This window comes from Ornithorhynchus anatinus, chromosome X1, assembly GCF_004115215.2.
Source record: "Ornithorhynchus anatinus isolate Pmale09 chromosome X1, mOrnAna1.pri.v4, whole genome shotgun sequence".
Lineage (NCBI taxonomy): Eukaryota > Metazoa > Chordata > Mammalia > Monotremata > Ornithorhynchidae > Ornithorhynchus > Ornithorhynchus anatinus.
Genome location: NC_041749.1, coordinates 54,620,225 through 54,635,165, shown reverse-complemented (window position 1 = coordinate 54,635,165; position 14,941 = coordinate 54,620,225). Strand labels below are relative to the sequence as shown.

General features: G+C 46.8%; 1 protein-coding gene across 1 annotated transcript in view; it reads right to left on the bottom strand.

The window, feature by feature from the left end:
* IFT122 (intraflagellar transport 122) overlaps positions 1–14,941 on the bottom strand; it is a 70,478-nt gene that overhangs the window by 25,980 nt on the left and 29,557 nt on the right. The window contains exons 14-17 of the mRNA XM_029051074.2: positions 14,508–14,705; positions 8,737–8,877; positions 6,357–6,410; positions 1,362–1,523 (exon numbers count right to left, since the gene is read on the bottom strand). Of these exons, the coding sequence (XP_028906907.1) occupies positions 1,362–1,523; positions 6,357–6,410; positions 8,737–8,877; positions 14,508–14,705 (555 nt within the window). The remainder of the gene's footprint in view (positions 1–1,361; positions 1,524–6,356; positions 6,411–8,736; positions 8,878–14,507; positions 14,706–14,941) is intronic.

The following is a 14,941-nucleotide window of genomic DNA, read 5'->3' as shown; positions in this document are numbered from 1 at the left end:
CCAGCACACACTCCACAAACTGGGAAAGAAGCAAGAAGTAGGAGAGCTGGGAGAAGGAGGGATTTGAAGAGTGAAGGTTTTGCTGCTTCCACCCCCACACCCTGCCTCTTCCGGCTGGGCTCTGGTGGCTGCTCCGATTCCCATGGGGTAGAAGCGCAAGGCCCAGTGGAAAGAGAGACAATGTGCAAGGGACAGAGGAAGAAGTAGGGAGGAGAAACTCAACTCCGAATGCAAATGTGGTGAAGAAACACTCATCCAAGGCGTCATATGTACTCAAAATGCAACTGTTCAAAACGCCAGAAATCCTGAGCAGAGGAATCTCCCTCCATGGGGAGGGAACTGAGAAGAGGAACAGAAAGCATTAAGAAACCTTAGATAGTAGAAAACATAAAAAAGGATGGGGCAGGGGGGCTGTCCAACCTGAGTCTGAAAGATCTATTATTGATATTAGTTGATGCTCACATATGGTTCATCTAATAAGGTCTGAAAATCCCCCTTGACACTTTGGTATTTGACAAGGCAGTAAAAGGCAGTGTAGACATCTCTGTGAAAAGAGCGGCAATGTCATGAGGCATTTTGAAGAGTCCTTTCGGATCTGGCATGCAATAAGCAGTGATTTGCAGTCAACAAGACTGATTAAGTGCTCCTTTCTCAGAACCAGTTCTCACTGAAGTCACTGGGAACTTGGCCTAAAGAAAAGCCCGGGGTTCAGGCCCTTTAAGCTCCACATTATTGCAGTCCAGAATGGGAAGGCATTCCCTTTATCCTCTCCAAAAGCAAATTTCAAGTGAGTCGCTGTCATTATCATCACCAAACAAGTACATCCCCTTGATTCTATTGATTGCTACTGTTTCTGTCTGTCTCCCTCGATTAGACTGTAAGCCCGTCAGTGGGCAGGGACTGTCTCTATCTGTTGCCGATTTGTACATTCCAAGTGCTTAGTACAGTGCTCTGCACATAGTAAGCGCTCAATAAATACTACTGAATGAATGAATGAACACCAGAGATGACGTGATTGGGTCAGATCGATGATCCATCCAGGCCGCTAGATGGTCTCCGACAGTTAACGTTTCCCTCTACGTAGATAACCGGGCCTCTACGAGCCTATTATGGACTGCTTGGTGAGGAATGTTTCCAAGCCCTTCTTGACCCTACTGTATTTTCTCGTACCGGACGTGCCACTCACTTCTAGGCACCTTGAGCGAATATATATTTTGGTTTGGGGGCAGAGGTGGAGTGAGGGGGTCTCACAAAAAGAACTAGATAGAAACATCCCCATCCTTTGAATGGGGGCAATACACTTTTTCCCCCGAGGGTTAGACGTCGCTGGCTTTCAAATTTCAACAATGGCACAGGATTACCTTAGCAAAGTCAAACATGCGCAGATCACTAAACATGTCCAGAGCAAGATTCTCATGCCCACTCCGCTGGTACAGTTTAGCTGCCTCGTGGAACTTTCCCTGGTAGGCATAAACATCTGCGAGAAACAACTCATTGTTGGTCTCTCCAAGCTTCTTCCTCTCCTGGAAAAATTAGAGGCACAGGAAATTGCCTTTGCAGTCACAGACAGGAAGCAGATTTTACAAAGGTTAGAAATAGCCATTACAAGTTATGCTCCCGGACTTTCCCACTAAACCTTCAGTTGGCTCCTGGGCTGTTGTGTCTCTCGCCTAGGTTTCTGGTGGGAAGGCTCGATTGTGTGGGCCTTTGAAGATTGAACAATACTCCTCTCCTGGACTTACTTTCAAAGCAACAAAAGGGGAGTTTAAACGAACCCACGGTTGTTTAAATAGTTGTCAGTATTGAGGGAGTCTCCCGTCATTGAAAAAGTAAAAATAATAATAATGGATGAGCTCCAGCCCAGTCAGTCCCAAAGTTGGCAGACATGTTTCCCTGCCCACGGCAAGCTTAAAGTTTTGAGGGGGAGGCAGGCATCAATATAATAATAACAATGATAATGTTGGTATTTGTTGAGCGCTTACTATGTGCAGAGCACTGTCCTAAGCCCTGGGGTAGATACAGGGTAATCAGGTTGTCCCACGTGAGGCTCACAGTCTTAATCCTCATTTTACAGATGAGGTAACTAAGGCACAGAGAAGTTAAGTGACTTGCCCACAGTCACCCAGCTGACAAGCGGGAATTTATAATAAATAATTTATAGACCCGTACGTAAGTGCTTTGGGGATGAGGGTGGGGCAGATACCAAATGCTCACAGATCCAACTGCAAGGAACTAGGGGAAGGCTAGGAATTATATTTAACTGACTGACTTTTAATCGTAAATCATGTAGACTGAGTTATTCTAACTACTACACAGTGACCAACTTCTCCAGTCCCAGCACCTCATTTTTGCATGTTTTCTACCAAGTGCGTATCACAGTTGAGGAATATGAGACGCTATTAACTCAAACTCTGAGACAAGCTGGTAAAAGTCTTAGCAGCTGGGGGGCAAGTCAGCTTCCCAACTGATATGGAATGGTAAAAAAAAAAATTAAGTCATTTGAGCAAATCATTTATGTTCAAACAAAACCTAATCTAGTAAGACCAATTAAAAATCTCCCAGAGAGAGTAAAAAAAAAATGTCGCTTGGCTTCTCTGGTTATAAAATTGTTGTGTGGAACACAGATCAGTTGTCAGTTTCACACAGATCATCAACCAGCCTTTACTCCTAGCCCACTGTGTTCATGGCACTGGAACAGGTGCTATAAATAGATTCTCATTCTCAAAACCCAGTATGGCAGGCAGTTAACTCTCCATAACTCAGGGGTTGATTATCCAGTTTGTTGATTGTCTTGGGCCTTAGCTGCTTCTCCTACTGGCTCCCTGCCTTATGGCTATTTCCCGGCTCATTAGCACTTTCACCAGTGGGCAGGAGAAAATAAAAGATAAAACTCAAACCAATTAAATTTGCTTCCAGTTTCTTGTTAGTAAAGGTTTGCTGGGGAAATAAATTGGAAACTATTGGCTAAAATAAGATGTGGTGATTATCTGTGGATTGAACTCACCCTACTAACCCTCTCCCTACTGACACAGATAACAGAGGAAACGCTGGAGAAACTTGAGGTTCATCAAAAGAACCTTATGATCGGTTTCATCACTGTACCCTTTTTGAACTAAGCCGACAGCTACTCGTGAGTTACTATAGCATAGGCCACCCTTCTGGAGCTTGGTGAGCAGCCTGGGAGAGGAAAGACAAGGAGATGGGGATAGCGGCTATCAGCCAACCTCAGCTCTGGCCCTCCCCTTCCTTCTTCATCCATGGAGGCTTCCCGGTTCTGCCCTCTGCATTCAACTTCAAGGCCATTCTAAAAATCGCTCCGAGAGCACCGTGGAGGGGAAACATACCTTCTCCTCCCCATTGAGGGGAAACAGCCCTTTCCTCTCCATCGAAACTGCTACCACGTTAATACAATCACTCATCCTATCCCACCTGGATTACTGCATCAGTCTCCTTGCTGACCTCCCAGCCTCCTGTCTCTCCCCACTCCAGTCCAGACTTCACTCTGCTGCCCAGATCATTTTTCGACAAAAATGTTCAGGACACGTCACCCCACTCCTCAAAGAACTCCAGTGGTTGCCCATCCACCTCCATATCAAACAAAAACTCCTCACCATTGACTTTAAAGCACTCCATCACCTTACCCTCTCTACCTCCCCTCGCTACCCTCCTACTACCACGCAGTCCGCACACTTCACTCCTCTAACGCTAACCTTCTCGCTGTGCCTCGATCTGGCCTATCTCGCCGCCGACCCCTCGCCCACATCCTGCCTCTGGCCTGGAACACCCTCCCTCCTCAAATCCGACAGACAATTACTCTCCCTCCCACTCTTCAAAGCCTTATTGAAGGCACAACTCTTCCAAGAGGTCTTCCCCGACTAAGCCCTCACCTTTCCTCTTCTCCCACCCCCTTCTGCATCGCCCTGATTTGCTCCCTTTGTTCTTCCCCCATCCCAGCTGCACGACACTTATGCACATAACTGTAATTTATTTATTCATATGTCTATCTCCCCCGCTCTAGACTGTAAACTCGTTGTGGGCAGGGAATGTGGCTGTTTACTGTTGGATTGTACTCTCCCAAGCACTTAGTACAGTGCTCTGCCCACAGTAATCGCCCAATAAATACGATTGAATGAATGAAGATGGACATCTTGTACATTCAAGGTTGGCCCCGTTTCCCCAAGTACGCATGTCCCTTTCCCCGTCTTCGGAACGAAATGGGGAGCAGCATGTGTTTGGGGGAAGAGGAGCTAACTTTGGAATCCAACCTGAAAGCTTCGGCACGCCACACGCGACCAACACACCCGTGTTCACGATTACACCAAAGGCTCGGGGCATACAACCTCCACGATGGAGGCGCCATGCCAGTGCCCCACTGCCAGGAAGTCAAACCCAAGAGGAGCAAGGCCCATTAAATCTCAAAGAAAATGTTAACAGGTGGGCTATGTCAGGGCTGTTTCTGCTGCCACCTACTGAATGAACTGAATTCTCATCCGGACTACTCACTGACATACCAGCTTCCGGTGGGACCCCAGCTGTTTCCCAGAGGGTATCTTGCATATCGGTGGGTGCATTGGAGAGGCTGGTCAAACATGCGATCTAGGTGAGGACTCGGTTCCGTCTCTAGCTACCAATGAAAATCCCTTTGCGAGCCCACTGTTGCGAGACGTTCATTTTTGACTGTATCCTATAGGCCAATTGTTAGCTTGCTGTGCGGCTTGCTCACGTAAGCTTTATTACTTATTTTTTCCCCCACCACGTCTGCTACTCCAGCCTTTTTGATGGCGGCAGCAGCGGTGCCCCCCTCAGGCAAGGGCCAAGAAGGGTTGCGGTGCCTGGCCCCACCCCCACCTCTCTCCTGATCACTGCTGCCCCTCACCAGCACCCCATCCTCCTATCCCCGCCAGAAAGCCGGCTCGCCGTTCCCGTTAAAGGAATTCTTTTCGATCTGCAGCTCTCAGCCATATTAGATTTTGGGTTTGCAGCTCTTCAGTTCATGGTGCTTGGCCGCCCCTGCTATAGACAATAATTCAATCGTATTTACTGAGCGCTTACCGTGTGCACAGCACAGTACTAAGCGGTTGGGAAAGTACAATATGACAATAAACAGTCACATTCCCTGCCCATAACGAGTTCACAGTCTAGAGGCGGGGAGACAGACATCAATACAAGTAAATAAAATTATAGATACATACATAGGTGCTTTGGGGCTGGGAGCGGGAAAGAGCAAAGGGAGCAAGTCAGGGCGACGCAGAAGGGAGTGGGAGATGGAGATGCATTAGATGCAATCACATTTGAGATTCACCTCTATTTTCAAAATAACAAATCTATTCAAGGCAAATGCCATTGTTAATTCCCGATGAAAGTACAAAACCCAATGTTTACCCTTCCTAAATATTATTATTTAGGTATCGCATATGAACAAATATAATAGTAATGATGATGGTATTTGTTCGGTGCTTAGTCTGTGCCAGGCCACCCACTAAGCGCTGGGGTGGATACGAGCAAATTGGGTTGGACACAGTCCCTGTGCCACGTGGGGCTCACGCTCTCAATCTCCATTTTACAGATGAGGTAACTGAGGCACAGAGAAGTGAAGCGACTTGCCCAAGGTCACACAGCAGACAAGCGGTGGAGTTGGGATTAGAACCCATGACCTTCTGACTCCCAGACTTGTGCTCTATCCACTAAGCCATGCTACTTCTCAATACAGTATATAAACCCAATTGTGTATTTGGGGCAATCACTCCATCACCCATGCACTTAGATTTGCTCCCTTTATTCACCCCTCCCTCAGCCCTGTAGCCCTTATGTTCATATCCATAATTTATTTATTTTTTATTCATATCTGTCTCCCCCTCTACGCCGTAAGCTTGTTGGGGGCAGGGAATGTGTCAACCAACTCTATTATAATGTACTCTCCCAAGCCCTTAGTACAGTGCTCTGCACACAGTAAGCCCTCAATAAATATGATTGATTGATCACTCCCATGGAGCTGGCACCTGTGGTTCCTGCAGTCATTTGGAAACCAAATTGTAGCACACCTCCCGAGCCTCGATAACAACTCCGGGCCGTTGGTAACAGGCATTTTTACACAGTGGGGCAACTAAATTCATAAGCAATTTATGTGATTTTTCAGGTTATCACTTAGTGACTCCAAAACATAACTGGTAATAAAACCTGGATTTTCTAACTTCTGATCCACAGCTCTAACCTCCAGAAACAATATGAGAGCAGAGCAGGGGTTTCTACTACCCTATAACAAGCAGTTAGGTATTCTCCTGACAACTTGCTGAGAATCTGAGTGTGCTTTAGTTAGAAAAAAAAGAATAAACTAAATTTAGCAGTTAGACTTTTACCTCAATATTGTTGATCAGTTCTAAATACCGAAGGTCTTGTACTCTGGTAAATGCCTACAGGAGAAAGAACAAAGGAATAAAAATCAGTAACTGACCCCCGAGTCTGGGAATGTCTTTCCAAAACATAACTTTCTACCTTAAACCCGCCAGGAAAAAAATAGCCACCGCTGCCTAAACACTTAGGTTTCCTGTGAAATACGTCTCCCACAAAGAAAGGATACCATCCCAGGGATTGTCAAATTAGAGCTAAAAGGCCTATGTAGGTCAGTGCCTTTGAGATTAGACCAAATAAAACTTCCAATGCTGCATTTTATGATTGCACCTACTAGGGAGTATCTCTTTCCCAGGGAAAAAATGAACTCTACCTTACTGAGAAGAGGGGACTGGCATTGGGGAAGGAGTGAGTAAAATCTGAGTGATGACAGCCAGCCAGCGAGTACATACTGTAATAAAGACTCAGAGGAAAAGCAGGAGACAGATGTCTTTACCTGGCTCCTCTGCAAACCAAGTGCAAACTACGCACAGAGGGAGCGAAGGAAGTCGAGGAAGGACAGAGGTGGCTTCTTGCAAACTGAGATAAAGTATCACTCTCAAAACTCCCAAGTGACAAAGTCATGTGTAAATTATAATGGCTTTGCTCTTTCCTCGGACTAGTAATCACAGACTGTCACCTTAACCCTTGGAATACTGGCATTTTCCAGCTGCCAATTAGATAACGCTTCTGTAGTCACCAAGGGGCTCAAGGATATCACAACCCCCTGCATGTCTTATTCAACCCAGTGGCAGGATATGCAAGACTCTTGATGATCATTGTTTTCATCCAGCTGCTTTCTTTAAATCCCCTCATTCTGATTTGGAGGATAAAGGCTAACAAAACCCTCAACCAGAGAGCATCTAGAATTTGAAACACTGAGGATAACAATGACTTTGGCAATTTGCAACATCTATACATTTGCCTTTTGTTCTCCTCTCTAAAAAGCTGTAAGAAAATGAAAATGCTACCACAGTTTTCTTCAGGAGATTGAGTCACGCATATTTATCATCCACTAACCGCATCATGGGCTAATGCTTATAAGCTTTCTATTCAAATTGAATTTTCTTATATCTCTACCTGTACTTGAGAGAGGAAGATGCAGAGTGGCATCTTCATTCCAGTTCCTGCCTTTCCCCTTCTATCCAGGCAACCCCCACATTACTGCCTGGGGCAAAGCAATCAATGGCATAAGAGCTTAGTTAGACCCTGAGCCCTATGTGATACCAGGACTGTGTCCACCCTACTTACCGTATATCTATCTCAGCGCTTAGAACACTGCTTGGCACATAGTAAGTGCTTAAATACCATTAAAAAAAAAAGAATCAGGGAGGCACAAGCAGGGAGAAGAATGGGATCAACACAGTTTTAGGGGAAGGCACAAGACCAGAGCAAAGTTCCTGTAGAACTAAGTAGTTCTTCTCTGACATCTAGTGGAGAAATGAGCCCCAAAACAGACAGCTGCAGAAGGTGAGCCTTCTCAAATTCTTCTTTTTAAACCTCCGCTTACTCTCTTCCAGTCACTCACCGGTAGAGCTAAAACCACGATGACGAGAGGAGCTAAAGGCTTCAGATTCTCAATATGAAATACTGAAAAGATAAATTCTATAAATCAAATGCTCCCATCACTACAAAATAACCCTTCACACTTGAAACGCGCTGAGGGAGAAAAGCAGCAGAAACACGATTTACTTTTCTGAGTGCATCATACGAGCATATGACCTAATGTTTTCAGGCATTTGGGTTGACTCTCAAAGGCAAATCGAACCCAAAGTGAATCAAATCCATGAAGCAGCATGGCCTAGTGGACACAGCACGGGTCTGGGAGCCAAAGGACTTAGATTTTAATCCCACCTCTGCCACTTGCCTGCTGTGTGATTGTGGTCATTTGCCTTCTCTGTGTCTGTTTCCTCCGCTGCAAAATGGGGATTCAATACCTGTTCTCCCTCCTACTAAGACTGTGAGCCCCATGTGGGACAGGGACTGTGTGCAGCTCGATTAACTCGTGTCTACCCCAGCTCTTAGAACAGTGCTTGATCTATAGTAAGGGCTTAATAACATAAAAAACAAAAAAACTACACACACACACAGAGAAACACACACACATACTGGGTGGGGTGTTATTCTAACCACCATGGAGCTAAATTGAAAGTGATGTCACTCTCACCAGCGTACAGGCTTGCTTTGTAAACTGAGGGTAGCCCCCTCCCAATTGGAATAGTGCTGAGGAAAGTGTCATTATTTAATAAGTGGGTTACCCATTTAAAGACAGACCCCCTAAAGCAATCAGTCTTTAAATGGCACCTGTTTGAAATGGGATACCCAGAAATACACAACTAGATGTTTTACCTTTTTGGCTGTTTCAAACTCCATTCCTTCTAAAGCCTCCATGGCCAAATCTTTCCAATCTGTTTCAGTCACACCTAGGCAAGCAATCTGGTAGGCTTCTTTGAACATTTTCCGGTCCAGGTACTGATACATAGGGGCAGACTATAGATTCCATTGAAGGTAACATCAAAGAAAGCAATTTTCAGAACGATGACAAAGGGAACCATGTCAAGAATGTCTTTCTTCCCAGAAATTCAAATTACTATATTACTCTAATCATTACATGCCATTATTTCTACGGCGACTTTTTCCAAGTGAATGAACAGAGGGCTCTTCAATTTCCTTTTTATAATCACCTCCTTAGACTGCATGATATCATAACCTTTACAACATCCTATTCATCAGCTCGAGGGAAAAGACCCATCCCATGGTGGGGGGGGGGGAGGGGACGGTGCAGGGGTAGAGGGACTGAGGGGGAGTAGAAGCTGAAGCCATGAAGGCCAAGGCTTCCCCACAACTTGGATTCTGGGTGGGTCATGGTGGAAGCAAGGAGATACTCCCTCTCCATCTGCCATTGCTCTGCTGGTGTGGGAGAAGAAGAAGCCTGGCTAATAAGTAGTTGAAGATAGTATCTCTCCCTCTGCTACCTAAATGGAGATCAGCCTGTGGACTTTTGCTAATGGTGCCCAGATCCAGAATTCCAAGGAGAGCTCTTACCAAAATTCCTCTCCATTTCAAGAACAGCCAAGTCACAGTTGGTTGGCCTTCGGGACATGACTCAAGCCCTAATTCTTAAGCAAGATGAGGCCTTTCTTTCCTATGGTTTGTCACAAAGCCCCACGAAACACTGCTCTCGATTGTTTTGGGTACCAAACCGTGAAAGTCCATTACACCATAGTAATGGATTGAAATGCAGAGTCCTTGAGAAGGTCCTGCTCCCTGAATGCTAGTGGCTTTCCCTGTATTTTAGTGAACTTAAGTCCCGGGCTTGGATATAGCTCAGCTGTCTCCCCACAAGCAAACTGAAATAGACGGAGCTTCCCCTATCTCCAAATCTGCTTAAATGCATTTCATTTTGCCTGACTTCATAAGCTTCCCCCTCTAGACTGCAAGCTCGTTGTGGGCAGGGAATGTGTCTACCAACTTCAAGCGCTTAGTACAGTGCTCTGCACATAGTAAGCGCTCAATAAATACTATTGAATGAACTCTGTTATGCTGGGCTCTCCCAAGCGCTTAATATGGTACTCTGTGCACAGTTAACCCTCAATAAATATGATTCACTGATTGACTGACAGGTAACCAAGGAGTTGAGGCAGGGCCAGGATCTCCAATACTGTCATCTCCTTTACAAAGGAGAATATTTTCCTTCTGCACGCTGGTCACAAAAAACACTCCATATTTTGGGCCTCTCAATCAGAGCAGGTTGGGGGGAGCCATCATCATGGCAATTGTACTCTCCCAAGTGTTCAGTACATTGCTCCGTATACAGTAAGCGCTCAATAAATATGACTGAATAAATTCATTCATTCATATTTATTGAGCACTTACCATGTGCAGAGCACTGTACTAAGCACTTGGAATGTACAATTCGGCAACAGATAGAGACAATCCCTGCCCAATGACGGGCTTACAGTCTAATCGGGGGAGACAGACAGACAAAAACAATAGCAATAAATAGAATCAAGGGGATGTACATCTCATTAACAAAATAAATAGGGTAATTAAAATATATACAAATGAGCGGACGAGCACAGTGCTGAGGGGAGGGGAAGGGAGAGGGGGAGGAGCAGAGGGAAAGGGGGGGGGAAGGGGGCTTAGCTGAGGGGAGGTGAAGGAGGGGCAGAGAGGGAGCATAGGGAAAAGGGGAAGCTCAGTCTGGGAAGGCCTCTTGGAGGAGGTGAGCGCTCTCAGTAGGGCTCTGAAGAGGGGAAAAGAGTTAGTTTGGCAGAGGTGAGGAGGAAGGGCATTCCGGGACAGCAGGAGGACGTGGGCCAGGGGTCGACGGCGGGATAGGCGAGAACGGGGGACGGTGAGGAGGTAGGCGGCAAAGGAGCGGAGCCTACGGGGTGGGCAGTAGAAAGAGAGAAGGGAGGAGAGGTAGGAGGGGGCACGGTGATGGAGAGCCTTGAAGCCCAGAGTGAGAAGTTTTTCTTTCGTGCGGAGGTTGAGAGGCAATCACTGGAGGTTTTTAAGAAGGGGAGTGACATGCCCAGAGTGTTTCTGCAGGAAGATGAGCCGGGCAGCGGAATGAAGAATAGACTGGAGCAGGGAGAGACAGAAGGAAGGGAGATCAGAGAGAAGGCTGACACAATAATCCAGCCGGGATATTATGAGAGCCTGTACCACTAAGATAGCCGTTTGGGTGGAGAGGAAAGGGCGGATCTTGGCAATATTATAAAGGTGAGACCGGCAGGTCTTGGTGACAGATTGGATGTGTGGGGTGAATGAGAGAGACGAGTCAAAGATGATACCGAGGTTGCGGCCTTGAGAGACAGGAGGGATGGTCGTGCCATCCACAGTGATAGGGAAGTCAGGAAGAGGACAGGGCTTGGGAGGGAAGATAAGGAGCTCAGTTTTGGACATGTTGAGTTTTAGGTGGCGGGCAGACATCCAGGTGGAGACGTCTTGGAGGCAGGAGGAGATACGAGCCTGAAGGGCGGGGGAGAGGACAGGCCAGAGATTTGTGTGTCATCTGCATAGAAATGATAGTTGAAGCCGTGAGAGCGAATGAGTTCACCAAAGGAGTGAGTGTAGATGGAGAACAGAAGAGGGCCAAGAACTGGCCCTTGAGGAACTCCTACAGTTAGTGGATGGGAGGGGGAGGAGGAGCCTGCGAAGGAGATCGAGAATGAATGGCCAGAAAGATAAGAGGAGAACCAGGAGAGGACGGAGTCCGTGAAGCCAAGGTGAGATACGGTGTGGAGGAGAAGGGGATGGTCTACAGTGTCAAAGGCAGCTGAGAGGTCAAGGAGGATTAGGATAGAGTAGGAACCATTGGATTTGGCAAGAAGGAGGTCATGGGTGACCTTTGAGAGAGCAGTCTCGGTAGAGTGGAGGGGACGGAAGCCAGATTGGAGGGGGTCCAGGAGAGAATGGGAGTTAAGGAATTCTAGGCAGAGAGTGTAGACGATTCGTTCTAGGAGCTTGGAAAGGAAGGATAGAAGGGAGATAGGGTGATAACTGGAAGGGAAAGTAGGGTCGAAAGAGGGGTTTTTTTAGGATGGGGGAGACATGGGCATGTTTGAAGGCAGAGGGGAAGAAGCCATTGGAGAGTGAGCAGTTAAAGATAGAAGTTAAGGAGGGGTAGAGGGAAGGGGTGATGGTTTTTATAAGGTGAGCGGGAATGGGGTCTGAAGCACAGGTGGAGGGGGTGGCACTTGCGAGGAGGGAGGAGATCTCTTCTGAGGATACTGCAGGGAAAGAAGGGAAAGTAGGGGAGAGGGTTGCGGGTGGGGGGAGGCAGAAGGGGGAGGGGTGACTTTGGGGAGCTCAGACCTGATTGTATTAATTTTTGTGATGAAGTAGGTGGCCAGATCGTTGGGGGTGAGGGATGGGGGAGGGGGAGGAACAGGGAGCCTGAGGAGAGAATTAAAGGTCTGGAACAATTAGCGGGGGTGACGGGCATGGGTGTCAATGAGGGAAAAAAAGTAGTTTTGCCTGGCAGAGGAGAGGGCAGATTTAAGGCAGGAAAGGATAAATTTGAAATGGATAAGGTTGGCTTGGTGCTTGGACCGTTGCCAGCAGCACTCAGCAGCTCGAGCATAACAGCGTAGGAGGCGGACAGAGGCAGTGACCCAGGGCTGTGGAGCGAAAGCGGCAGAGGGAAGGGGGGCAAGTGAGTTGAGATGAGTAGAGAGGGTGGAGTTGAGATCGGTAACCTGATCATCGAGAGTGGGAAGAGAGGACATGGGGGCAAGGTGGGGAGAGATGGTTTTGGAGAGATGGATGGGACTGAGAGAGAGGAGGTCTCTGTGGGCGAGTGGTACAGATTTGCAGGGGGAGAGAGTGTGAGAGAGGAGGCAGGTGAGAAAGTTAAGGTCTGAGAGAGGGATTTCAGAGTTGGTGAGGGAGGAGATAGTGCAGCGGTAGGAGATGATGAGAATGAATGAATGAATGAATGAATGAATGAATGAATGAATGAATGAATGAATGAGAGTCAGCATCTCTGTCAAGACATTTACTCCAGCAAACTGTGGCTGCTAAAATAAACCAAGTGGCAGCTTCAGTTCAACCCTCGATGGGTCAGTGAGGCCAATCCTTCTATGGCTGTTTGGTTTTTTTTGTGAGGGAGGGGTTTTTATGGTATTTGTTAAGCACTTACTATGTGCCAGGCACTGTACTAAGCACTGGGGTAGATACAAGCTAATCAGGTTGGACACAGTTCATGTCCCAAGTGGGGCGCAGGCTTAATCCCCATTTTACAGATGAGGTAACTGAGGCACAGAGAAGAGAAGTGACTTGCCCAAGGTCACACAGAAGACAAGTGGCAGAGCCGGGATTAGAGCCATACCAGGCTACTCAGAGTCCACATTGGCTGGGCAGAGCTAAACTTTGTGAGGCAGTTCTTAAAATCGGGGAAATAAAATGAGATGCCACCACACCACCTCTCTCTCCATCTTTTGTTTTAAACCATGAGTTTGGGTTTCTTCATCTACTTGGCTGTTCATCCAGCTGTTACACAAGACTATGTAAGGTTCAAGAGGGAAACCAAAATTCTTAAGAATCGCGTGCTGAACTTTAACCTTCTTCTCCTGTCCAAAAGCCACAGGACGGCAGAGGCAGAAGGAAGCAGCGTGGCTCAGTGAAAAGAGCCTGGGCTTCGGAGTCAGAGGTCATGAGTTTGACTCCCGGCTCTGCCACTTGTCAGCTGTGTGACTGTGGGTGAGTCACTTAACTTCTCTGTGCCTCAGTTACCTCATCTGTAAAATGGGGATTAAGACTGTGAGCCCCACATGGGACAACCTGATTCCCCTGTGTCTACCCCAGCGCTCAGAACAGTGCTCGGCACATAGTAAGCACTTAACAAATACCAACATTATTATTAAGGAGCAGATAAATATCTTTTCTCTTGGACCTGCTTTTCTCAATCACCTGTGATTCTTCCACGTCAGCAAAACAGGCCTTGACAGCCTGGCAGGGAAACTTTTGCTACAGAATCCATCAGTGGTATTTGTTAAGTGCTTACTATGTGCAGAGCACTGTACTAAGCACTTGGGAGAGTACACTACAACAGAATTAGTAGACATGTTCCTTCCCCATAACAAGCTTTCATTCTAGAGGACGTTGAAGAATCTGAATCTTCTGGAAAAGGAACATGAGAAGCTCCATTTCTGCTCCCTCTGTTAGGGACAAGGAAGTGAACAGCAGGTCACTTTTAGAATTCCAGGAGAAAACTGGGCTTGGGGCAAATGGAGAGAGCTAAAAGGAAAGAAACCAGAAGGGGAGGATGTGGCAACCCTTGGGAGGAAGAATTGATTTTACTTGTTTTCACAAGTCACGCACCACTGGCCTAATGTGCAGAAGAGATCCCAAAGCAAGGCAAATTTCGCCCATTCAGTGCCTCCACATCTTGCCTATTCAAGCGAGTTGCATCAATGCTACCGACAGGCAAGGCTGGGAGGTGGGGAAGGAGTCTGTTGCTAAATCTTGCCACAGCCACCTTCATTTGAGCTGATTATCCCCGATTCTGAAGTGCTCAGAAAATATAGGGCTTTGGAAATTGGGCAGAAAAGCACCCATTCACTAAGATCTTCAATCCCAGAAACTGGTTGGTCGAGAAAAGTCGAGCTTACCTGAGGCACTTCCACGGCAGACATGGAGAAAACATGCAGGCAGAAGATCTTGGAGCCATTGTAGCCCACGACAAAGCCTTGAAGCTTCTGCTGGTGAACGGGGAAGTTGCTCGCTTTGATGTTGAGATAACCCCCTCCAGAGAAACAGAGCATATCCTCACACTGAGTGTTCCAGGCCACACTGTTAGCATTTGGTTCCTCAAGAAGGAAGGATATAAACCTCTTAATCATTAGGAAATCAACATTTTAAAAAAAAAAGATAGTTGTTAAGCACTTGCTATGTGCCGGGCATTATATTAAGCGCTGGAGTAGATAAAAGATAATCAGGTTGGACACAGTCCCTGTTCCACATGGGGCTCACAGTCTAAGTTGGAGGGAGGAGGATTTAATCCCCATTTGACAGTTGACGAGGTAACTGAGGCCCAGAGAGGTTA